Here is a 26,449-nt window from a genome sequence, read left to right as displayed (position 1 = left end):
CTTATTTTAATAGTCAATATCTGTAACTATTTTATTTTCTAACAATTAATTAATGATATTTTGTTCTCCACTCCTTGTTGGAATTGAGCTATTATAGTCTGCAGTATAAATAGTCATTATATATTAAATTATACCTATATAACTGCCGTCATCGTATTGACAGGTTCAATAAACTGCATTGTTCAGACAGTAGAATAATAACAATGAAATGTGAAACACTGTAATCTGATTAATAGATGCAGAAGATTTTTTTTTGTCTTGTTCCGAGAAACCTGCACGTCTCTATGTCGCAACACAGACCAAAGCTGGAAAGAAAACCGTTCTTTTTCAATCTTTCATGTGCTCATAAGCGAGAGTACATTTCAAATTTTACTGCCTACTATTTAAAGCAGTGGTTCCCAAACCTGTCCTGGGGGACTCCCAGCCAGTCAGGTTTTCAAGATATCCCTAATGAATATGCATGAGAGAGATTTGCATACCTGTCACTTCCATTATATGCAAATCTCTCTCATGCATATTCATTAGGGATATATTGAAAACCTGACTGGCTGGGGGTCCCCCAGGACAGGTTTGGGAACCACTGATTTAAAGCACTAAACGGAGACAGCCCAGCCTATTGGAACAATCGACCAATTCAATCCATCTCAACCAGACACAGGAAAACCCACGCACCATTCACACATCCTCCAACCAAAAAAAACTAAACGACAACCTCCTAGCCACTCGAGCTGCAACGCTTGACATCCAACTCTACAATCTATTGACCTCAACCACAGACTACAAAAACCTTCAAAAAAGAAATAAAAACCCTTCTATTCAAAAAAACACATAAAACTGAACTAACACAGTCAGAACTACCCCAAGCATCACCTGCAACTACTCCTTATGTACTTCTAATATCATGACAATTCAGATATAATCCTTAGCAGCTTAAAGAAATGTACTAACTACTCCCAACACACTTTTAATGTCCCGACAGATCATTTGTAATCTGCCTTGAACTGCAAGGTAATGGCGGGATATAAATCACTAATGTAATGTAATGTAATTGCCTTTTATGTAAAGGGTTAGTTATCTTCATTTCCACTTCAAGGCGCGTTAGCCGTTTTAACGCTTTCTAAACACTGTGTCCATAGGCTATAATGGACGCGTTAGCGTGCGCTAAAACGGCTAGCACACCTTAGTAAAAGGACCCCCAAGTTTATTTCTTATTTGACCCAGCCATCTGAGCAGTTCCCAAGGGTTGTCAATCTAACTATGGTATTTGGGGCAAAAGAGGGTTAAGGAATAGGGATTGTCAATTGCACATATATTAAAGGCTTGGGGAAAGAGCCAGTTTCACCGGTTCCCTAAAAGAGGTAATCTCTCTGAAGTATAGCTTGTTGTACTGTATATACTCGACTATAAACTGAGATTTTTGGTGCAAAAAAATGACCCAAAAATGGGGGTCTCGGTTTATATTTGAGCCACCTTCCAATGATGGTGATTTTTCCTCCCCTCCCCACCCAATGACCAATGCTGTTATCTCTCTCCCCCCCCCCAATGTTTGGCACTGTTATCCTCCACTTTCCCCTGATGATCGGCACTTCTATCCCCCCCACGACTGACATTGTTATTTCTCCCATCTCCTGATATCCAGCACTCCTAGTCTCCACTACCTGCTCCTCCCTGCCCCAGACCGACATCGCACTTGCAGGCCTAATGCTCTGGAAACCGTCGCTGATGCTCTGTGTTAGTGAGGCGAAGGGTCTTGAGCGTCTGTGCATGCTCACGGCCTGCTTGCTCCCACCCTCTCCAGGATTCTCGGAGTCCAGCAAGCCTTGAGCATGCACAGCCGCTCAAGGCCCTTCACCAGCACAGAACATCGGCAGCAGTTTCCAGAGCATCGGGCCTGTAAGTGCAATGTTAGTCTGGGGCAGGAGGGAGCGGGTAGTGGAGGATAGGATTGCCCAAGCCACTGTTCTTTGATTCTCCAGCGCTGCCAGCAACCTCTTCTGTACTTGCTGTTTCCGCTTGGGTGGACTGCAGCAAAGGAACGGTGTAGAGGAGGCCAGCGGGCAGTGCATGAGAATCGCTCCCATGACGGTGACCTCTTTGTAGCTTTCATGGTGAGGGGGGGCTTCAGAACCAAGTTGAAGAACATATGGTGGAACCGGGGGTAGGGAGGGAAGGAGGAAGAAAGAAAGGAGAACTGCTGAATGGGAGGGGCAGAGAGAAGAGGACTGGTGGCACATGAATGGAAGGGAGAGGAAAGAGATGGTGGCATATGGATGGAGGGAAGGTGAAGAGATGGGGGCAAATGGATGGAAGGAAATGGAAGAGGAGGAAAGGGATGGTGAGATGGAGGCAGAAAAATGGAAGAAAACTGAATATGAAAATCAGTGTCAAAGAAGGATGTAGTGCAAAAAAGTGAAGAAAACAAACAGGAAATGCATAAGGAGGCCTTGGAAACAGTGTTAAGAGCACAGATGGAACAAGATGACCAGAAAAATAAAATTGCCAGATAAAGATAGGAAAAATGATTTTTGTTTCAATTTAGTGATTGAAATATGTCAATTTTGAAAATTTACATCTGTTTTTATATTTTAGACTGTTCAGGAAGAAATGCATTTCTCTCTATTTCTCTTGTAGTGTACTGTGTGCAGAGTCTGGCATATTAGGGTTTTGTTTGTATACGGTAGTTCTTTTAGATTGTGGGTTTGTATTTGAAAAGGGGGTTTTCTTTCCGTTTTCTGCATGTGTGACTGAGGCCAGGTGTTCTGGTGGGGAAAGAAGTCCAAAAACTATGGCTGGTGTCAAGGCCCCAAGTAGGAAAATATTGGTTGGCTCTCCTTCAGCTTTTTTGGACTTGAAACAGCCCCAACTGAAACATTTGTGATTACTTATGGCATGATCCCTGACAAACGACACTCATGTATCCAGATTTCTAACCTCGGTTTATATTCAAATCAACCTTTTTTCCTCCTTTTTGGGGAGGGGGGAAAGGCTACCTCGGTTTATATTCAGATCGGTTTATATTTGAGTATCTACAGTATTTTTTTTTGTCATTCCTGAGTTCCTATTAGACAAGCAATTATTTTACTCAAAGATGTGGGTAGATTTGGTTCAGTGGCGAAGAGTAGCTGTACATCACTGGCATAGATAGAGAATTTTGTGCCCATTTGACTGAAACAACTCAATTAGAGACGAAGCAGATCTTAAATAAAATAGGTGACAGTTCAATGGCCAAGGTGAAGAGAACTGACAGGATCTAAACCATGCAGATATAGTGCAACTGATACTTGTTTCTGACAGCCATATAAGCAGATTATGATGCACTGGTAAAGGCTGCTGAGACATCCAGCAACACTACATCAAGGTGTATCTCCTGTTCCAGTTTCTGTGAATATCATCAAGCAGAGATACAAGAACTGTCTCTTTTTCATACCCAGATCTGAAGCCAGACTGATAGCGATCTAGGCCAGGGGTAGGCAATTCTGGTCCTCGAGAGCCACAGGCAGGTCAGGTTGTTCAGGATATCCACAATAAATATGCACGAGATAGATTTGAATCTCAAGAAGGCAGTGCATGCAAATCCATCTCATACATATTCATTGGCAAGGAGGCAGTGCATGCAAATCCATCTCATACATAGTCATTGTGGATATCCTGAAAACCCTAACTTGCCTGTGGCTTTCGAGAACTGGAATTGCCTACCCCTGATCTAGGCAATTGGGCGATAGCTTTCAGGACTGCTGGTTTTTGGGCTTTTTTTTCAAAGGATGTATCACATTCTTTCAAAAATGGTGGATGTATATGGTTTCAACTATGCCTTCAAGAGCTGGTCCGATATCCTTCATGCATCTTTATTAGGGTTATCCTAAAAACCTGACCTGTGGCCCTTGAGGACTGGAAGTGAATGTCACTAGTCAAAGTCAAATATAACCAAAACGGAAAGAATAAGAAAGAATCGCACAGGGAACAGTGAAGAAGCCATCAGTGGTCTGCAAAGGCACTCCTGCTCAGACAAGTGGAAAACATGAATGATGGTCATCATTTGGATTCTGATGATGACCAAATCACTTGATGCCAATGAAACAACCAACAAAAAATAAATTGTAAGTGCATGATTTTTTTGCGAGACCACACAGATCTCAAAAGCTCAGTCTTTCTCAGCCTAGACAGATTGTGGTTTTCCTCAGAACCAGAGCAATTTATTGGAACTGATGAGCCACTGGTGGGATTCCATAACACAACTATTTTCTCTGAAGACTGCCACTCCCGTAATGTTGCAGAACTGAAGTTAGGACAATCCATGTAAGTTCCTGTATTCCAACTGGAACAACAATAACAGGACAAGGCTAAATTAAAGTCATCATGATCTCTGCTTCCCTGGTTAAATATGGTGTACACAGCACTTTTTCTCGAGTCATTTCAGTTCTTACTTCAAGACGATCGAGTAAGTATATCGTGATGCACAAGGATTGCTATGATAATGAACTGTTCTTAGAGAATTCAAATAAATTACTCTTGTAAATTCTATACAGTGCAAATGAACACAACAAAAATTACAGCTGCCACTCTTTATGCAATGGACTCTTGCAGCTTTTTTTTTCTTTTCTGTTTGAAACAAGCTCTAATTAGCTGGAAATGGCTTTGTCAACTTGTTTCCCGCACTCTGCTGCTAAATCTACTCTTTATTTATTTGTTTTGTAGGAAAGACACATTCTTTTGAAACAGGAAAAAAAAATGATACGAGTAGAGGGAAATTAGTAAGGATTTAAATTGTTTGTGCAACAAATATTCAGCCATGCGTCTTGGCTTTTTCGGTTACAGAAAGCTGAATTTTCCCACCACTTTAGTCAATTCTCCTCTTTCCGTTGCACACGGGCAAAACGTATAGCCACATATTTACATAAATTACTAAACTGATCCCAATAGGTTTTCTGCCTTGTTCTGATTTCGTTATATGTTGGCAATACACTTCTCTCTCCGTATTTGCGGTTTCGGGATCCACAGTTTCACCTATTCATGGTTCTTTGTACCGGGAACCCACCCCCCGGGAACCCACCCCCCCTAGTGAATCGACCTTACCTGGTAGTCTAGCGCTGACGCGGGGTGGAAGCGATCATCCTATACTCCTGCCCCGTGCAGAGCCGTCATCAAAAATGGCTGCTGTGAGTTCCCGTGCTCTCACGAGACTACAATAGGAACTCACGGCAGCCATTTTCGAAGACGGCTCTGCATGGGGCAGGAGTGTAGGATGATCGCTTCCACCCCGCATCACCGCTAGACCACCAGGCAAGGTCCGGGAGGCAGGTGGGTCAGAGCCAGTCCAAAAGTTATTTGTAAATTTTCAATATTCACAGGCTGGCCCTAACCACCGCAAATACAGAGGGGGGAGGTTATACTCTTTAGAAATACAGTATTGGAAGGTTACATTAGTTTAAAGTTTAAACTAATATAACTTTCCAATATTTTGGATCCAATATTTTGGATTCAAAAGAGCTGAAAGAAAGCCACCAAATGTTTTGAAGGAGGTAGGTATTTCCAAGTGCATTCTCCTACTGAGAGTGCCTTGTCCTTCCGCCTGTGGCTCTCCCAGATGGGGGGCTACCCCAGAGGTCTCCAAGGAATACCATTAGACCCTGGACCTTGCATTGAAGAACACTGCCATACAACCTACATATGAATTGGTTCTATATTATTGCCTTGAGACCAGACCAATACAGATACCAAAGCAATGGGCCAAATTTAAGCTACTGGACAGTGGATGACTAGCTTGAACTAAAGGTTTTCTCCTGTTTATATCTATGGGGAAAGTGAACACAAGAACATAAGAATAGCCTTACTGGGTCAGACCAATGGTCCATTCTCATGGTGGCCAATCCAGGTCCCTAGTACCTGGCCAAAACCCAAGGAGTAGCAACATTCTATGCTACCGATCCAGGGCAAGAAGTGGCTTCCCCCATGTCTGTCTGTCTCAATAACAGACTATGGAAAGTATTTTGTATACATACCCCAATTTGATTGAGGTCTGTAAAATCCTCAATGAGTACAATGGGTAAAGGTGAATGGGTAAAGGTGAATTGATTGTTTACTCTTTCAAAAAGTACAAAACTCCATGAAGGTTCATAGTGGTATACTTAAAAACAAATAGGAGGAAACTGTACAATTAAGCTCTGGAATAGAGTAGGTACATATGCTCAAATGATTTAACAGTACTTTTGTTCTGCAAATTTAGGGCCCATTTTACAAAGCTGCAGTAACGATTCCCGTGTGGCAAATGTGATGCAGGTCATTCAATTTCTATGGGCTGCGTCACATTTGCTGCACTGGGACTTTGCAAAAGGGGCCCTTAATGAAATCATTCTCTGAAGATTACAATGATTCACGTCATATAGCATCATAGAAAAGCAACATTCAAAAATGTTAAAAGTTCAGACATGGTTTTAAGACTCTTCCTAAGCATTAGATATTCTAGTTCAATAATAAAGATATATATTTTATTTCTTAGATTTATTTTTAATATATTAATAATTGGGAGGAGGGGGAAAACAGATGTTTTCTTTAATAATGTGTGTAATATAGTGTATTTTATGCAATCTATTAAAGTTATATTAATTGTAATACACTGTCAAAGCTTGAAAATTAATAAAGAATTAAAAAAAAAAAAAAAAGACATTCTAGTTCTACTCTTAGGGTTAATGAGAAAGCATTCTACAGCTATAACAGCGGAACCTAGATGCCTCGGAGAACCGGAAACCTTTAGGATCCTCCGAGAACCCCATTTAAATATTCCCTCCCACGATTCCCTCCGGCTACGGCCCTAACCAATCACAGGTCAATCCCATGGCGGGAAAGAACTTCCCCGCTGCGGACCTTACTGTCCTTCACCCAACTGACCTCCCCCTCCCACTTAACCCGATGGGCGACCTCACGGGCCTCCCAGCTCTGCGTTACAAGTCGCTCGTCGAGACGGGCTCTCGGGCTTTATATTCTCAGGCTAAAGAGGAAGCATAGTTCCTTATTATTTCTAAGCAGCTACCTTCAGTGATGGTACCTCTAGTTATGAATATTGACAGCCACAGCACCATGGGGGAGAGGTGCCATCAGGGACTGTTTTGGAGTTTGCAGTAGGAGGTGTTGCAGGGGTTGTTTCGGGGATTCCGGCAGAAGAAGTGGGCATCCCTCCTGCCGCAGAGAGTTGGGGGAGGGGGGGGGTCGGGTGGCAGCGGGAGGGAGTGGGCATCCTTCCTGCCAGCCAACTGGCGGTGGGGTTCGGGGGTTCACTTCCGCTGTCACTCAGCTAATCGTGGCAGGAAGATTCCCTTGCCTCGATTAGCTCAACGGCAGCACGCTTCTCTAAACAGCGCCTGTGATATCAACGCCGGTTAGAGAATCGCAGTGGTTAGGCATCCGTCCATTAGGATAGACGCTATTCTGTATAGGATGCCCATGTGCGATTCTCAAAAGCAGCTTAGGGGGCTGCTGAGACCAGGCATCCTATACAGAATCAGGCCCATAGTGCCTACCAAGTAAAACAGTCCCTTGCAATGACAAACATTAAACTTAAACTTCTGCTCAAAGTCATGCCTCCAAGTCAGTGCAAATAGATTCAAATCAACTCATACCTATCAATATCCAATCATCATCAATTTGCAGTTCCTGCAACATTTTCATAGTTGAATTTGCACATCCTAAATAACATAACATAAAATTGATTTCTAGACCGCAAAACCAGGAAATTTTTATGTTTAAAAAAGATTAAAATAAAGCCCACATCATGACAGAAGGACTTGGGTAAGTATAGTATAATCCATGCTCTTTAATCCGGAACTCATTGCAGTTATCACATGTCTCTTACCACCTTTAAGAAAAACTGCAACCATTACACTTTTTACTTGAAGCTTAAGTGTTAATTGCAAGTAAAATTTGACAAGCAAATTTCAACCTTCCATTGTTGACAATAATGGCTCCCCTTCAATGTCAAACTGACAGCAGTCACTGTTTACTCCACACTACATCAGTTTTCTTCATGTTTAATGCCGAGGCACAAACAAGTCACAAACTTTACCAATAACCTCAGCTATTAGCTCTATCGACACTTCCAGATTTGAGAGAGGTATAATTGTATATGAATGTTCCGATGTCACCCACACTCAACACGCAAGAGACTCGTGTTTATATAATGTAATAATAGACACTATGGTAATTTTACAACGTTATTGTCATGCATATGTGGCAATAAAACAACAGTTATTGCACTAGAATGTGTTCCAAAAAAGAGATTTGCAAATTAACTACTACGACAAAATCAAAGATGAGTGATGCATGGAAGGAAAAGCCTCAAAAGCTGCACATGGCACTATAATATATATAACTCACTTTCAATCATCGACACACAAAGCTTCCATTACTTAAAACGTCCCAGTAAAGTCGCAATATCTTAAAGGCAGTGGCAAAAATGAACACAAGTATGCAAATTTAACTTTCGTGATCAAAAATCCCCATTCAACCAAGCAAGCCCAATCTTGTGTCCTGACGGTGGTCATCGGTTCACAGTACTCACACTGTTGCATCAAGGAGACCATGGGCATTAAGGGGGAAATTCTGTAAATGGTGTCTACAAAGATAGATGCCTATAATATAGGTGCCTATCTCTTGTCAACACACTTATCCCCTCTTTCACAAAGGTGCGCTAAACACGTGCTAAATGCTAACACGCGTATGTTCTCCTATGGACGTGTTAAGTTATCCCACGCGTTGATTTACCACGTGCTAAATCCACGCTAAAACGCTTAGCGCACCCTTTGTAAAAGAGGGCCTTAGGCACCTACTACAGAATTGTGCCTAACAAAACTTAGGTGCCTGCAATATAGGCTAGGGTTTTAAAGGCAGGGAGACAAAGAAAGAAAGGGGGCATGGAGACAGAAAGACAGACAGAAAGAAGGGAGGCAGGGAGACAGAAAGAAAGAGGGCATGGAGACAGAAAGAAAGGAGGCAGGGAGACAAAGAAAGAAAGGGGACATGGAGATAGAAAGACAGACAGAAAGAAGGGAGGCAGGCAGACAAAAAAAAGAAAGGGGGCATGGAGAGAGAAAGACAAACAGAAAGAAGGGGGGCAGGGAGACAGAAAGCAAGAAGGGAAACAAAGAAAGAAAGAAAGAAAGAAAGAAAGAAAGGGGGCATGGAGAGAGAAAGAAAGAAGGGGGTAGTGTGAAAGAAAAAAGGGGAGGGGGCAGGGATACAGGAAGAAAAAGTTTGCAGAGGGAATGAGGTCTGGAAGCATACAGCAGGCTGAAAGAAGGGAAGACATATTGGATGCACAGTCAGAAGAAGAAAGTGCAACCAGCGACTCATGAAATCACCAGACAACAAAGGTAGGAAATATTATTTTATTTTCAATTTAGTGATCAAAATGTGTCCGTTTTGAGAATTTATATCTGTTGTCTATATTTTGCACTAGGGCCCCCCTTTTACTAAACCGCAATAGCGGTTTTTAGCGCAGGAAGCCTATGAGCGTCGAGAGCAGTATGGGGCATTCAGCACAGATCCCTGCACTAGAAGCCGCTATCGCAGTTTAGTAAAAAGGGAGGGGGTATATTTGTCTATTTTTGTATAGTTGTTACTAAGGTGACATTGCATAGAGTCATCTGCCTTGACCTCTTTGAAAAAACCCGGAATGTAAATGATAATTCACATTTTCTCTGCGTACAGTGTGCTTTGTGTTTTAAAATTTTTTTATTGTTGGTAGATCATTTTGACTTGGTCATTTTAAAAGTAGTTTGCAAGCCCAAAAAGTGTGGGCACCCCTGGATTAGACACTTATCTTTCAGATCCTGTAGTCGGGCCTTATGCTACTGAACTGTCTCTGAAGCTCTAGATGTAGATGCTCTCTCTTTCATATCCTGTAGTCGGGCCTTATGCTGTTGGACTGTCTCTGAAGCTCTAGATGTAGCTTGTTGTACATTTCCTTGGAAGCATTGTTACAGCAATGACAGCACAGCACAGTTTGACATCATTCCCCAAGCTTCACACAATTGGTCAAAGTAATATCTGTCTTTTTTGATGATTCTTTACATGTCACCCCCTTCCTACCCCCACAGTATTTTCCCCAGATATTACTTGATATGTATACCAAGTTTGGTTTAAATCTATCCATGCTTCGGAGTTATGATGGAACATACATACATCTGATTTTATATATAGATAGATAGATAGCATAGATAATTTCATTTATAAAAGGAAAAAAAAAAGAGACAGACCTCACAATGGCTTCTAGTTTAGAGCAAATGGACATCTCCAGCTGCACAATGGTGACCTCATTGTGAGATCATCAAGGTGCACCTGAAAGGTAGAATGCCACTAATAAAATAGGAATATGTGCTGGGAGAGCTGACCATGCTTGGGATTCAAACCCAGGACCTTTAGAAGATGAGAACAGGGCTTTTACTCATTAAGCCACAGCAGCTTCCATTCAGGTGCCTCTTCCCGACATGTGATATGATACCTTAGGGATCTCCTAAGGTATGATTTCCTCAGGCCATATGTTAATGTTACCATTAGCAAGCGGGCAATAAAATAAATTCCATGTAAATACTCTGACACCTATTTTATAGGCAGTAAGGCCCCGATTCTATAAACAGTGCCTACCAGTAGACACCTACCTAATTAGATCCCTAACTTAAATTTTTTAATTGGTTCAATCAGCACTGTTAATTGAACAGCACATTAAAAAGCAATTTAAAAAAAATTTCTGGTAAGCACTTAACTCAGTAGGTGATATGTAGGCATCTACACCAAGTCGCCTACCTGGAAAGTAGGCATAGTTAGGGTCAGAATTTGAGCATGGTTTGAGTTAGGCACCAGTAGGAGTCTACCTTAGGCACTGGTATATTAGATCAAGAAAACCCTGGCATAATATCTCCACGTATAACATTATGATGCCTACCGGCGCCCAATTTAGGCCTAACAGTGCCTAACTTTAATTGACACGTGGTAGGTGCCATTTTGCTAGGCGCCTACCGAGTTAGGCACTGTTTATAGAATCTAGTCCTAGAGGCTCACGTGCTAATTCTAAATCAATCAGTTAGCATTCCGGTATATAGCTGCGCTACCTGAGCGGTGCATAAATGCCCACTCTTTGCCCCCCCAACACACCCCTGCTACAGAAAAATGGTAAAAAATGTTAGTGTGCAGTTTGAATGCGTGAATCTCAGACTTACCACATAACAACTGAGCATGCTCTGAGGTAAGCATGCACTAGCATTTACCGCAGCTTAGTAGAAGGGCCTCAAAGAGAACTATACCACTACATCAAGACCCACAACTAAAAAGTCTAATTAATATACGAGAGAAGTCAAAAACAACAACAAAAACCAGACTGAGTTGCTAGTATAGTGCAATATCTTTGTGTTGCCATTGACACAATAAGGAGAAGATGCAGCCATAATCTTCAGCTTCTGTTTGGAAATGTTTTTCAAATTGTGAGGGTAGCAGATGGCACCTGCATTTGGCTTTCTAACAGTTATTATCCACCTGTTATAAAGGAGTCAATTAAAACAATTAGTGCCAGATTCTCTAGCTAGGTCTAGAATTAAATATATCCTTTTGTGTTTTAAATTTATCACATTTGTGCTAAATTGAGGATTCGATGTAACAAACGGCGTGATGTCATGCCACGTCGGGCTCTGATCATATGATCCTTCGAGACGAAGCAGAGACGGGCATAGTTGGCACCTGAAAGGGACTGATACTCATAGAACCTTATGAGCTGGTGTGGGCGGCATAAGCGGTGGGACAGGATGGATCACAGGAGTTACCAAATTTTGTCCCACACAGAATCAGCAACCAAGGAGATAAGAGGCAAGGACAGATCTTGGGTTTGCTGACCCTCCTAATCAAAAAAATAAAAATAAATGTTTTGCTGCCCCTGGCTGGTGACGGAAGAGAGAGGACATTCTTCTTTTGCAACTGTGTTGGATGCTGTCTTTCTAATGAGATATTAAAAGTGAGCGACTGCAAACTCTGTAAATATGAAAAGGAAGTTTAACTCGTGAAGGCAGAGATAGCATTCAGTAACAGGACAGGGCTGTGGCTGAGAAGCAAGCAGAAGTCAGGCAGCAATTGGCCAATATTTCAAAATGATTTAACTTAAAGAGTTTCCTTTGTAAAGATGCTTTTAATCTACTTTTCCCTCTCTAATTTTCTTTCCATCTTTGGTTCTCCTCTGTACTTTAACAGCTGCTGACAGGTGAAATGACTTGTTTGGGGCTATCTGTTAATTTTAAGAAGCGCTTTCCTGGTTAAGTTGTGAAACATTAAACATAAGAAAGCTGGAAGAGTTACAGAAATGCCAAGTTATCGAGCTCCAGGAGGGAAACTTTTTGGTTAATCCTACCTTTAAACTTACACTCCACAGTAATGAGGGATTTACAGTTCCTGTTCATTAAAACCCATGCTACAGGTCCCATAATGCAATACAATAGGCTTGTCAGAAAGCCAGAACTGGCTTAAAATCTCCTTGGAACTGGGTAGCTTAGCAGTTCTAGAGTTAGGTCAGACACACGGTGACTGAGGGACCCTTTTACTCAGGGATCTCAAAGTCCCTCCTTAAGGGCCGCAATCCAGTTGGGTTTTCAGGATTTCCCCAGTGAATATGCATTGAAAGCAGTGCATGCAAATAGATCTCATGCATATTCACTGGGGAGATCCTGAAAACCTGAGGAGGAACTTTGAGACCCCTGCTCTAAGCTGAGCAGTCCTCCACCTACAGTCCTGCCAGTGGGGGGGAGCTGTTTCACTGTCACATTTTTCAATAGTGAGGGCCAGGCAAACTCTGCAGGGCTCCAGGGAATCTGCCTGCCCTTAGTAATTGAAAACAGCACCACCCTCCCACTGGCAGCAATGCAGCTGGAGGACTCTGGCTCAGCTTAGAGCAGGTGTGTCAAAGTCCCAACTCGAGGGCCGCAATCCAGTCAGGTTTTCCCCCCATGAATCTGCATGAGATCTATTAGCATACAATGAAAGCAGTGCGTGCAAATAGATCTCATGCAGATTCATTGGGGAAATCCGGAAAACCTGACTGGATTGCGGCCCTCGAGGAGGAACTTTGAGACCCCTGCTACTAGAGTGCACCGAAATCTGGGCTTAACGTGTTCTAAGACGGGACTTCCCATGCGCACTGAGCCCAGATTAACACATTTTTCTAGGGGTTTTTATTTTAGTTTTTATTTGGAGGTATGTGCCAATGTAGCCAGTAGTACATGAAACGTCCCAAAAACATCTTTTTAGGGGGCAGTAACTGAGGAATCCTATTTACATTAGGTGCCATTAGAAGCCCTATGTCCGGGATCAACGTCTAACTTTTATTTTTTTTAACGGGCTTAATCTGCATGGTAACTGACCATGCTGGTTTTCAGGATGTATAATTTTTTAAAAAGGGGTGGGGGAGGGGGGATGAATCAGAAGAACCACAGGAGGTTTACGTGTTTACGAAATAGAAGGAGCTGAAGCAAATAGGAAAGCGGACTTAACTTAGTTTGACTGCTAGCAGGGCTTGGGAACTCACTAAAAACACAATCACCTTGGCAACTAGCACAAGGCACCGTGTACATGCTGTGTTCACACAGCAACGTACCACATGAACTTCTGTGTCCTTCCCCTGAAATTTTGCAGATGCTGTGTGTGATAATAGGGCTGCACCCAGTTTTTCCATACTTATTAATTACAAGGTTCAACAAAGGAATGCAGCTTCAGCTGTATTTTAGCCATCTATTAAGCAGCTATTTGCTCATATAAAAAGGAGGGAAAGCATGCAGAGCACCACTTATTGAAGTCCCGGTTCATATTCGGGCCAGCGTCCCCCTCCCAGATTTACTGCAGGCCACCGCCAGGCTCTGCACCCTCCCTGCTCTGTCGTTGTTATCTCCTCCACCGATCCCTGGTGGTCCAGAGGTGCAGCGGGCAGTAGCGAGCTATCTGCCCTCCTGCACTGCTGCTAACCCGGTCGGTCGGTGGCTGCTGCGCGTTCCGGTTTCTTCAGCTGTTGAGCGGCACCGAGCAGGACCACCAGGGATCTGCAGAAGAGGTACATCAGACAGGGCAGGGAGGGGGGACAGGGAGCAGAGCCAGGGAGGGATGGGGCTGGGTGCAGAGCCTGACAGGGGAGGGAGAGAAAGAAGGAAGGGGGCTGAGTGCAGAGCCTGACGAGGGATGGCAGGAAGGAAGGGGGCTGGGTGCAGAGTCTTTCAGGGGCGGGAGGGAGGGAAGGGAGCTGGGTGCAGTGCCTGACAGGGCAGGGCACTTGAATATTAAGCCGCCCGACTTATTTTCGAGTCAACCATTTTTCCTCCTTTTTGGAGGGGAAAATGGGGGGTGTCAACTTATATTTGGATCAACTTATATTCGAGTATATACGACACCAGGACTGTGGGCAATAAATTCTTCCTGCCTGATAAGCAGCATTTGAGCCACCAACACAATGGTGTAGTAAGGGTGAGCGGACCCCTCCCCCGCCACTTTCCCTTTCCCCATAGCTTTATAACTTCTCCAGCTTGAGCAGCAAGCTCACATCGATATTGGCTTACCCTCTGACATCACTAGGCGCGGGTCCTGGAAGTGACTTCAGAGAGAGCATCAATGCCAATGCGGGCAGCAGCCTCACGCCAAGGAAGTAAAAAAGGTACGGGGAAGACAAGGAGCGCAGTGGGGGAAAGCGGAGAGGAGGAGCGGTGCCCTATTTGTCCTGGTGGGCTCACAATCTATCTAATGTACCTGGGGCAATGAGGGGATTAAGTGACTTGCCCAGGGTAACAAGGAGCAGTGTGGGTTTGAACCCACAACTTCAGGGTGCTGAGGCTGTAACTACTGCACCACTCTAGAGATCAACATGTAGTAAAAGTGAACCACGTTAGGACAATGAAGCCATTGTGACATCACTGATGAGGTTGGCTCTTAGGCATTGGTGGAATGAGGCATTATGATGTCACAATACCAGCTCTGGTTCTCTGCTGCATTATTACAATCTTGCTACTTTCTTATGCACAGAGCATACTGGCCACTTCGAAGCTTGCAAAACTTCCACGGAAATCTTCAGATACTTGTTGATCATGCAATAAATCAACCAGATTACTATCTCATATGATTTTCTTCTGCAACAATCTACGTCAATTTTGATTTCAAATCTGGGATACTATTTCAACTCTTTTTTCTATATCTGACCAGATATCCTAATAGGCAGTGGTCTCAAACTCATTGCAGGGCCACATTTGGATTTGTAGGTACTTGAGAGGGCCTCAGAAAAAAATAGTTAATGTCTTATTAAAGATATAATAATTTTGCATGAGGTAAAACTCTTTATAGTTTATAAATCTTTCCTTTTGGCTAAGTCTTAATAATAATATTGTAATTTATAGTTAGAGACATAGGATCAATAAACTGTTTTATTTTACTTTTGTGATTATGATAAACATACCGAGGGCCTCAAATTAGTACCTGGTGGGCCGCATGTGGCCCCAGGGCTGTGTGTTTGAGACCACTGCTATAAGGTCTATTAAGATCATTGATTCCCAACATCATTTTAAAACCTTATCACATCAGATTATTTAATCTTACGATTGCTCTGGCCCTGCACAGTATTGTTCTACACTGGAAAAACAACTTAAATATTTCTTATCATGAATGATGGAACACAATCTCTCCATATAGGAAATATGAAGATATTATAGCATTAAAACATAAACATATGTAAAAAGTTGGAGTATTGTAGGCTCACACTACTCTTGTGCATAATACATTTTTAGTCAGCTTGATTAAGACTATGATCTTTCACAATATTACTCTTTTTATACATCTCACATTGTACTTAGTTTATAATCGTGAAAATCAGTTCATGAACCTTATACTTGCATGTGACATTATTTATAACTCTGTTATGAGCTTAACATGTAACCATATCTGCATTCACCTGGTATGTGTTGATTGTCATTAAACTGAAAATTCAATAAATAAAAATTATTTAAAAACCTCCAAAACATCCAGGGCACAATTTGGATGTTTTAACAAGTACAAAAAAGGTGTCCAAAATGAGCAGATGACCATTTGAGGGATGTAAGCATGATCCCCCCACACTCCCTCAGAAATCACCGACTCGTGCCCCCCCCCCCCCTCACCCTCTCAGTAGAGCAGCAAGCAGGTCTCTGGAGTAGCCTGGTGGTCAATGCAGTGAACTGCAGAGAAAGGGACTCAGGCCCATATCCCACTCTAACTATCATGTTTCCCCGAAAATAAGCCCTACCCCTTAAATAAGCCCTAACAGGATTTTCGGGGTAGGTCCTCTAAAATAAGCCCTAGTCCTTGGATTTGCCAGCAGTTTCCCTTCCCTCCCATCCCTTGTGCAGCAGGACCCTTGAGAGAGCACCCCACCCCCGAGCACCCGCACCCGCCATGCAGCCAAATCCCCATCCTTTCCTCCCTCCCATCGGAACCTGCCCGCAAGCCCTACTTATCTCCTTAAGCAGTGTCGGGCCAGCAGCACTCTAACAGGCTGCTTTGGCCTTGTCCACCCGTGAATTCACTCTGCCACGTTACTGATGATATTAAGTAGGACTCGTGGCTGGGTTCCAATGGGAGGAAGGGAAGGATGGGGATTTGGCAGCGTGTTGGGTATGGGTGCTTGGGGGGAGAGGGTGCTCTCTCAAGGGTCCTGCTGCACAAGAGATTGGAGGAAAGATGTTGCACATGTGGGGGAGAGAAAGGAAAGAGGAAGAATTGGGGTGAAGGAGAGGAAGGGAGAGATGATCAAGTACATACTCCAAAAAAAAAAAAAAGACCTAGTGCCTTTTCTGGGCCTAAAATTAACATAGGACACTGTCTTATTTTCAGGGAAACACGATACTACATGTAATAGAGCATGTGAACCCACCAAAACCCACCCAAAACCTACTGGACCATCACATAGATGACACCTGCAGGCATAAAGGCTATTGGTGTGGTGTACAGTTGGGTCCAGTAGGTTTTGGAGGGTTCATCGTACACCATAAGGGAGTTTTGGTGAGATGTGTACCCAGGACCTTTTAAGTGAAGTTCACTGAAGGCCCCCTAGGATTACCTCTAGTTATATTTTTTTGAAAATTAGCACTGGGCCGTTAACATGGAAGATAGAAAAATTGGCCATTTTACTCCAGCAGTAAAAATAAAGCCTTAGCATGTGGCAATCACCCGCGTAAGGCCACATGTTACCACTGTTATATTACTGTAGCCACTAACTAACTAGATATAATCGGAGTCTCAGTTATTGACCACCTCTTTGTAGAATATGAAATGATTATACCGATCTCAGCACATCCTGGTTCCGACAATACCTACGGGAACTGCATAGACTATCTGCAAACATGTTTCATTACCCAAAAAGTTAGTGGCTGTTCCTCTCAATGCATATCTTCCCCTTCAGCCGACTGTCAAAATTATATTTGAATTAAGTAACAAAATCGTGTTATCAAATTTCTGTCCCTGGCAAATCAAAGCAGGCTGCAGGTGCCGTGACCTTGGTTTTCACAGTTTCAAACAGTGCAGAAAAACCGAATGGGGTACCAGATATACAACCCTCTGTTCCATTACCAGAGGGCAGCTCAGCCTTAATTACAGGTTACAGTAAGACACAGGAAATCAGAATGAGTCTTGTAGTTTGTCTTCATAATCAACAGAGCTAAGGCATCCAATCTGCATAATCATATCCAATTAAAAGCAGAATTATTAGATAATTTTAATAACCCCGTTGACACTTCTGGCATACAAATGCAATGACCTAACTTGAATCCTTTTTAGAATCTATGCTTTCCTAATATCAAAATGAAATAAATGTTTTGCCCTTTTGACAATCTTCACTTTATCAGTTCATAAATAAACTACAGAATGCATCTAGGTTGCTTCCAATCAAAGAGTATGTCTTATACCACACTCCAAAGTGCATAAAACAAATCATAAATCACAGAGAAGCTGTCATATATACTACACTATTAATAAAAGCATCTTTGAAAATAATTCAATTCAATAAATTCACTTGAGGGAAAACAGGAGGCAGGAACCTTCTAAGAAGAAAGCATGAGAAATCTATATTTCTAAATAAATAACACCCCTCCCCCCTCTTTTACAAAACCGAAGCATGGGTTTTAGTGCTGATTGCGGCACTAACAGCTCCGATGCTCACAGAATTCCTATGAGCATCGGAGCTGTTACCACTGCGGCCGGCGCTAAAAACCGCGCAAAAAAAAAAACCTCCACACACAGCAAAGGGTGCTGAAAAGCTCAACCAACCGACTTTCTAAATTCTGGTTATTTTGAAAAGAGTGTTAAATTATTTCATTAAGTGCCAATCTGCAGAAATGAAATTCTGTTTTGACACTGTTTAAGATCACTGAACCATATCCACCTCATTATCGTCTTAGTTGGGCTGAGAACTTTTCAACACCCCCCTCGTGTGTGTGTGTATGTATATATATATATATATATATATATATATATTTGCATTCAGCAATAGGGGTTTTAGTTTAGTTTTTTAAAACAAACTTGATTAATGCCAAACGACATGCCCTGAACTTTCCCTTGGCATAGTTTCTCGGTGGTACATCACCCCTAAGCGCAATGGTGCTGTCTGTCCTGGAGATTTCACTATGAATGAAGATCAAACAGCAGCGTTTGTTCTGCCAACCAGTTATTTTCGTGTACAAGTTCATTAGAAACATGATCAAAGCAAGATTAAAACAAGATCACAAAGAAGAACTTCTCAGTCAGCTGAAGCAGTTAATAAGGCGTGCATCAATGGGGAAAAAGGAAATTGCATGCCATCTATCCCCTTCGTCCCCTTAAACAAGTCTTATTTTATCGGACAGAAATCGAGGGCACGTCACCTCCCCCCCTCCCCCATCTCATTTAAACAAAGATATCTGATATGAAGAACGAAAAGCTGCCAAAATAACCAGGTGGCTAAAGGTAGAAGCAAAACGGATGTAAAGACTTCTTACGAGATAACAGCATCTTAAGAATGATCGTTCTGCTGGAGACACCAGTTATGTCACACGAGAGAAAACAAAAAAACTAACTGTAGCTAAAAGTCGAAAGATCCAAAAAAAAAAAAAAAACAACCTGCAGATAAGATGCACAAGGTGTAAAACTAATCTTTATTAAGAAAGATTCAATGTAGCATTAGAAATAAATAAATAAAACCAAATAAAATATTAAAAAATGGTTCTCAGGACTTCTTGTGAGATAACAGGATCTTAAGAATGATCCTTATGTCACACACGAGAGAGGCATTGCCATCTCTCAGTTCACACTTATTTCTGTTCCCCAACCCCCACCGCCCAATAGCTCGCTTTCCCTTTTCAGCTGGTGATCAGAGCTGCCCTCAGAGCTCAGCTGATGTGTCTGCACCCAACATCTGGACTCCAAGAATGCTCAGCCACTCAAAACAGAGGGGGGTGTTTTTTGCTTTATTGCAAGTTTGCAACGAGCTGAGATGAAGCTTGACAGCAAATGGCCATGAAGGGGGGGAAAAAAATGCTCCCCAGCCGCCTTCTAGGCAAACATCAACGCTGGACACTGTTCTTCCTCTCCATATTTCAACATATTGGCCACGGGGAGAGGAGGAGGTGGGTTGGCAAAAGAGGAAAAGGGGGCGGGAAGGGTGCTGCTGATCCGAAGACACCTGAGAGGCTTGCAAAAGTCATTGTGGCCACTAGCCCTTTCTTGCAAACAACCCAAATCTCTATGTTTGCATCGTCTCCTATCTTTACAAGGCACCTACCTATATCAGGTGTTTTTTTTTGGCAACGTGCACAAAACAAACAAACCACAAAACCCAACATCATTTTTATTCATATGAATCCTTTCTCCCAAAGGTTCCCAGAACAATGCTAAAGGAAACCAGAGTCCCAAAATGCAGGACGCAGAGCTTTCGTTCAGCCTATTATTGCTATACATTTTTATATTGTGCACGATTTCATTCCCCCCCCCAATAACACCAATTAACTATTTCGTTATCAGACTTACCCATTCCATAAGACGCAGAAACGTAAGCGGTTCCTTCACTATACGGAACGAGCCCGTTGCAACAAGCTTGATAGAAAGAGTAAAAAAAACAGACGAAAATGGTAAAAAAAAAAATAAAAAATGCAAAGATCAGGACACTTTACTATAGACTTAATGCAAATGTAGCCTGGACGCATGCATTGAAACTCTTACCTGATTCACTATATCCATTCTGACCAAATTTGGCCCCTTTATTTCAAAGGACGTAATTTCCCTAAGGCAGGTGGAGCAAAGCCGCCTCCACCGCCGACCCTGCGCCTTGTGCTAAGCCACAGGAGTAGGAAGCGCGCGCCAACCCTCTCCCGGCTTCGCGCGCAGGCGAACGCTCCCGGGTTGGGGAGGGGCTGGGGGGGGAGGAGAGAGGAAAAGGAGGGGCGGGAGCCCAAGGCTATTGGTTGGCCGAAGAGGCACGCATTCGGCGGCGTCTCTCGTCATTGGCTAATGAAAAACCGCGGCCTCGCCCTCGCTCGATAGGTGCGCGTGCGCTTCGCGTGGCGCTGTTTGTCTGCTTAGCGGTCTGGGAGGCAAGCGCGAGCGAGTGGGCGCGAGACCCTGCGCCGTGCGTTGCCAAACTTGCGCTGAACGTGGCTCTGCAAGGCCCGGGGTGCGATTTCGCAAGGCTCCTGGTAAATGGCATTCGCCCTTTCATCACATGTCAGGTTCATGTTTTAGGACTTCCAGAGATTTCAAATTTTGTGCACTAAAAATTTTTTTTTTATTTAGACGAGGAGCAAATAGTTTCGCAAACTAGGGTGGCGCAGACATGGGGGGGGGGTTCCTGCCCCCCCCCCCCAATAATAACACTGTCTTCTCCAACTAGCAGGGGGACCCCTAGCCCTCTCAGTAGAAAAGTAGAGTTGCACAGGGACCAGGGACAGAAATTTCACCCATCCCTAATGGGATCAAACCCTATTGCTTTGCAGAACTAGCTGCAGTACACTTTAGATTGAGTCATCGCGGGACCTTTCTGCGCGTTCCCACGGCTGCCGCTCCACCCCCTCCTCCGACGTCACTTCCTTGGTGGAGCAGCCACGAGGAGGTAAAGTAAGGTCCTGCGATGGCTACCGTACGTTGAAGTTTACAGCACCGTGTCTCGTTTAGTAAACGCTGGCGCTTGCTGTGATCTAAGGTAAGCCCTGCCACATTGGGCTCCATCAGAGTGTTTAACTCATTTTCCCCCAATTCTAAATATGGTGTCTTAAGTTTGTACTAGAGAGTTGCGCGGGGACAGAAATCCCACCCGTCCCCGCCAAAATCCCACCCATCCCCACCCGTCCCCGTGAGGAATCCCTCCGTCCCCACCCGTCCCCGTGAGGAATCCCTCCGTCCCCACCCGTCCCCGCGAGGAATCCCCTCCGTCCCCACCCGTCCCCGCGAGGAATCCCCTCCGTCCCCACCCGTCCCCGCGAGGAATCCCCTCCGTCCCCACCCGTCCCCGCGAGGAATCCCCTCCGTCACCATCCTTCCCTATAAACTTCAGAAATAGTTATTTTATTTAATTATGCTACTGAATTAAAGGCTCTGGTAGAGACCCATTTACAAATAAGCAAAGAGACTATTAATTTGGAAATATTAATTGGGAAGAATACATACTTTGTAAATGGGTTTCTACCAGAACCTCTAATGTAAATATAAAATATAAATACTCAGCTGATGAGAACCCACAAACTGTCAGCTGAGGACTTCCTTTGCAGTTGGCCTGGGGTCCCTTTTGCCAAGCTTGGCAGGCAGCAGTAGCGTCCCTGAGTCACAGATGCTGGCACCTCAGTGGCTCATGGATGCTGCCAGCGACTGCTGCGCTTGGTGGAGGGGAGTTCTGACCATCTCTAGAGGAGGTCCTCTGCTGGCGGTGCTTGGGGATCCCCACCAGTCACAGCAAGGGCCAACAAGTACTTCAACACTGTAGAAATAAAACCAGAAATGCATTTCCTTTTCTTTTGAACACAAAACAAAGATATCTGCCATATACATTTCCCAAGGCAGATGACTCTATGCAATGTCACCTCGGTAACAAAATACAAAAATAGATAAATACACCCCCTCCCTTTTTACTAAACCACAATAGTAGGTTTTAGCACAGGGAGTTACGCTGAATGCCTCGCGCTGCTCTCAATGCTCATAGGCTCCCTGCGCTAAAAAACAATATTGCGGTTTAGTAAAAGGGAGCCATAGTGCAAAATATAGGCAGCAGATATAAATTCTCAAAACAGACACATTTTGATCACTAAATTGAAAATAAAATCATTTTTCCTATCTTTGCTGTTTGGTGATTTCATGAGTCTCTGGTTGCACTTTCTTCTTCTGACTGTGCATCCAATCTTTCTTCCTTTCTTTCAGCCTCCTGTATGTTTCCTCTCCTCCAGACCTCATTCTCTCCCCCAACTTTTTCTTTCTGTCTCCCTGTTCCCCCTTCTTTCTGTCTCTCTGTCTGCCCCCTTTCTTTCTTTCTCCGTGCCCTCCCCCAAGCCACTCGGTTTGCTGCCACCACCATCGGGGAATAGCCCCCAAGCCACCGCCGTCCCAAGCTTTCCCTGCAGAAGCGTCGCGCTAACCAGCATTCCACTCCCTGATGTCAATTCTGACGTAGGAGAGGAAGTTCCGGGCCAACAAGGCATTTCTCCTCATTCCATCCAGCCTGAGCCCCATCTCTCCTTGATCCAGCATTTCCCTTCTGTGTTTGTCAGAATTACCATTCCACCTATTTTCCAGCATCACCCTTCTTTGTGTCCATCTCACCTATATCCCTATCTCACCACTTTTTCAGAATCTTCATTTGTCTCTGTCCTTGTCTTTACCCCATATTCACCATTTGCCCTTTCAATGTCTTTATCTCCCCCCCCCCCACACACACACACTTTTTCAGCATTACTTCTATGTCTCTATTTCACCTCCTCTTCATGTCCCCTCTGTATCTCTATCCTTATTCAGAAGGTCCTGCTTACCCTTTCTCTTCTTTGTGTCACTATCTCCATTTTCAGCTTTCCCCCCTTTTCCTTTGTTACTGCACCCTGTAGCCAGAATCTTTCCACCCTCTCTCCACTCCGGCCCAGCCCAGTATGAAATATTTCCTTTTGTTTCCCTCCCCTCTCTCTTTCTCTCTCTCTTCTCCTCCCTCACCCACGAGTCCTGCATCTGGCCCTCTCCCTTCTACCTGCACCTGGCAACACCCCCCTGCTCCGCGGCTCTCTTAAGCAACTCGTCAGCAGCGGTGATCAAGACAAGCTGCCGACATCGAGGCCTTCCCTCTACGAGTCCCACCTTTGTGGAAAAAGGAAGTTGAAACAAGCGGGACTCGCAGAGGGTAGGCCCCGACGCCAGAAGCTTGTGTCGATCGTTGCTGCTGAGTTGCCGAAGAGAGCCGCAGGTAGAAGGGAGAGGGAGATAGGAAGGCTGTAGAAGCTCCGGAGCATGACACCGAACCCGGCCAGGATGATTTCTTTTTCAGGCTGCTGCTGCCGCTGCCATCCCCCACCCGAAATGACAAAAAACAGCCTAATGCCCGCGTCGGGAAATAGCCATGCTGAGCAGTGAGCTCAGCACGTACACAGATGAAAGCTTTGCTTGCTGATTGGTCCGGCGGCACGGTGGGGCGGGGCCGCCGGACCAATCAGCAAGCAAGGCTTTCATCTGTGTACGTGCTGAGCTCACTGCTCAACATGGCTATTTCCCGACGCGACGCCAGACTTGTAAGCTGCATGCTTGCATCGCCAGAATTTAGGTAGGCTGTTTTCATCCCCGTGGGAGTCCCGTGGGCAAGGGGGCGTCCCCGTGGGAGTCCCGTGGGCCAGGGGGCGTCCCCGTGGGAGTCCCGTGGGCCAGGGGGGGATCCCCGCGGGATCCCCGCGATCCCCGTTCCCGTGCAGACCTCTAGTTTGTACGCACACACAGCGTGCAGACCCGATGTGTGCACAACTTAATTGATTAACTGGCACCAGTAATTGATGCTAATTGGAACTAGTTAAAAGTTACGCAACAAAACTTAGAAGGCGCAGTTTTAAGTAATCAATTAAAGAAGAAAAACAGTTTATTTTGAATCTTTTATTTTGAATCTTAGATCCTAAATAGAGGACTTGAGTGAGATTTAAGATACAATTATTTCTTGTTTTGTATTATGTTGTATTTTTTGCTTCTTCAATTTTGCTTTTCTGTACAAGTTTATACTTGATTGTTATATTGAAAATTTATAAATAAATAAAAAAAAAAAAAAAAAGAAGGCGCAGTTTTATAAAAAAAAAAAAAAAAGTATGGGGCAGGTGCGGTATACGAATCTTAAATTCCGATACCCCCCCCCCCCCCCCGGACCATGTTGACTATTAAAATCTTAGGGGTTGTATTTGATAAAAACTAACCTTCCATAACTATATAAGTTCTGTAATGAAATCATGTTTTTTCAAGCTGCGACTGATCCGCTCAATCTCTAAATTCTTAGAACCAAAATCCATTAACATTCTGGTACATTCATTAATTATTGTGAAATAAGATTACTGTAATAGCTTATTTACAGGAGTACCCCAGAAAGAATTAAAACATTTACAAAATAATTCAAAATGCCACAATAAAATTCATTACAAAATCTAAAAAATACGATCATGTTAACCCCCCTACTTCGAAGTGCCCATTGGCTGCCAATTAATCAAAGAATTTCTTACAAAATCTCTCTAATATTTAAAACAATTCATTCTAACCTGCCCCAATTTATTTATCATCTTACCCCAATGACCCACCCCACAGTCTTGGATTATCTAATCGTAAATGGCTGACGGTCCCCTCCCTTCATGTAATAGGAACCAAAAGGCCTGACATTTTCTCAGTCGTAGCCCCTCAACTTTGGAATACCCTACCAGCTCTTGTTAGAGAAGAAGTTAATCTTGAACGTTTCAAAAGCCTACTCAAGAGTCATTTATTTAAAGAAGCTTAATATTTGATTTAAATTTTACAGTATCCTTTTTAACTCCCTTAAGGAATTAAGCAGAAACGAGCCCTTTCCTTTTATTTTTGTTCCTTGTCTTTCGTTCCTATCCAAATTGTATTTCTAACCCTACTTCCTTTTGTCTCCTGTCTGTCTCATTTATCCATTTTTAATATGCCAATTATTAGTTGATGTTTCTTTGTAAGTATTAATGGTACTGTTAATGGCATTTTTATTATTCTAATGCTTTTTTTAATACATATATATATTGTAAACTCACTTACAAATTAGATAAGCTAGTAAATCAAATTTTAATAAAACCTTGAGGGTTATTCTGGAAAGTTGTGCACATTGTTATGGAATACATCCAGTCCATGCACAGTTTAGGTGCAGCCATATAAGTCTGGTTTTAGCTGGCCTAAACGGGTGTACTTAAGAGTTACATGACACAGTGGCAGCAAGCGTGATTCTATAAGGTACTTGTAACATTTACAGAATTGCATTTAGCGCTGTACTGAATCAATGCTGGTGTTTTAGGCACCATATATAGAATATTGCCCCGGTGGTATAGCGAGGGTGAGTAGCACCCCGGGGCGGTGGTGCCCCTCCCCCAACCTTCGCTTCTTCCCGACCCCCGCGCATGTGCCTTCCCTCCTACCTCTTTAATTTTCCAGGCGCGAGCGGCTTCACGAACTTGCTGCCCGCGTCGTGTCTGCTCTCCCTGACGTCACTTTTTAGGTGTGGGACCCAGAAGGGAACTTGGCTTCTTCTCCCTCAGAGAAGATTGAGAGGGGACATGATCAAAACATTCGAGGTACTGAAGGGGATAGACTTAGTAGATAAGGGCAGGTTGTTCACCCTCTCCAAGGTAGGGAGAACAAGAGGGCACTCTCTAAAGTTGAAAGGGGATAGATTCCATACGAATGTACGGACGTTTTTCTTCATCCAGAGAGTGATGGAAACCTGAAACGCTCTTTCGGAGGCTGTTATAGGGGAAGACACCCTCCAGGGATTCTAGAGAAAGATAAGTTCCTACTGAGCAAGGATGTACGCTGGTAGGGCTAGCCTCAATTAGGGCGCTGGTCTTTGACCAAGGGTCGCTGCATGAGCGGACTGCTGGGCACGATGGACCACTGGTCTGACCCAGCAGCGGCATATCTTATGTTCTTATGATACTGGGCTTGATGGGCCTTCCCAGTATGGCAATTCTTATGTTCTTTTGTCTTATATTTCTGATAAGTTGAATCTCTGTTTCATGACTAGCTCAGAGTAGGTTTGAGCTTTTCTGCCCCACGGCTGGGCTTATTGCCTGTTGGACTATTGTTGTCCAGTTAGGACCTAAAACAATTTTGCCCCCTGATATAAGGTTTCACTGACCAATCAGTTATTGAGCTAGTTGCCAAGACATTACTGCCAGCTGGCTGTTCACAGTCGACCTTCTTCATTCTGTAAAATCATCTGTTGTAAGAT

At 43.6% G+C, this 26,449-nt stretch overlaps 1 protein-coding gene across 3 annotated transcripts in view; it reads right to left on the bottom strand.

The window, feature by feature from the left end:
* The window catches only part of SYNPR (synaptoporin), a 425,318-nt gene that overhangs the window by 157,899 nt on the left and 240,970 nt on the right, over positions 1 to 26,449 (bottom strand). Inside the window, exons 1-2 of one of the 3 annotated variants that reach the window (XM_033925906.1) lie at positions 20,224 to 20,433; positions 20,032 to 20,097 (exon numbers count right to left, since the gene is read on the bottom strand). The exons of 1 other annotated variant lie outside the window; for it this stretch is intronic. In XM_033925906.1, coding sequence (XP_033781797.1) covers positions 20,032 to 20,097; positions 20,224 to 20,241 — 84 coding nt within the window. In that variant the 5' untranslated portion in view covers positions 20,242 to 20,433. Of the gene's footprint in view, positions 1 to 20,031; positions 20,098 to 20,223; positions 20,435 to 26,449 lie in introns of those variants that run through there. One more of the 3 variants, XM_033925910.1, reaches the window with a different exon arrangement.

Source organism: Geotrypetes seraphini, chromosome 17 (assembly GCF_902459505.1).
Source record: "Geotrypetes seraphini chromosome 17, aGeoSer1.1, whole genome shotgun sequence".
NCBI lineage: Eukaryota > Metazoa > Chordata > Amphibia > Gymnophiona > Dermophiidae > Geotrypetes > Geotrypetes seraphini.
This window is presented reverse-complemented; position numbering and strand designations above follow the sequence as displayed.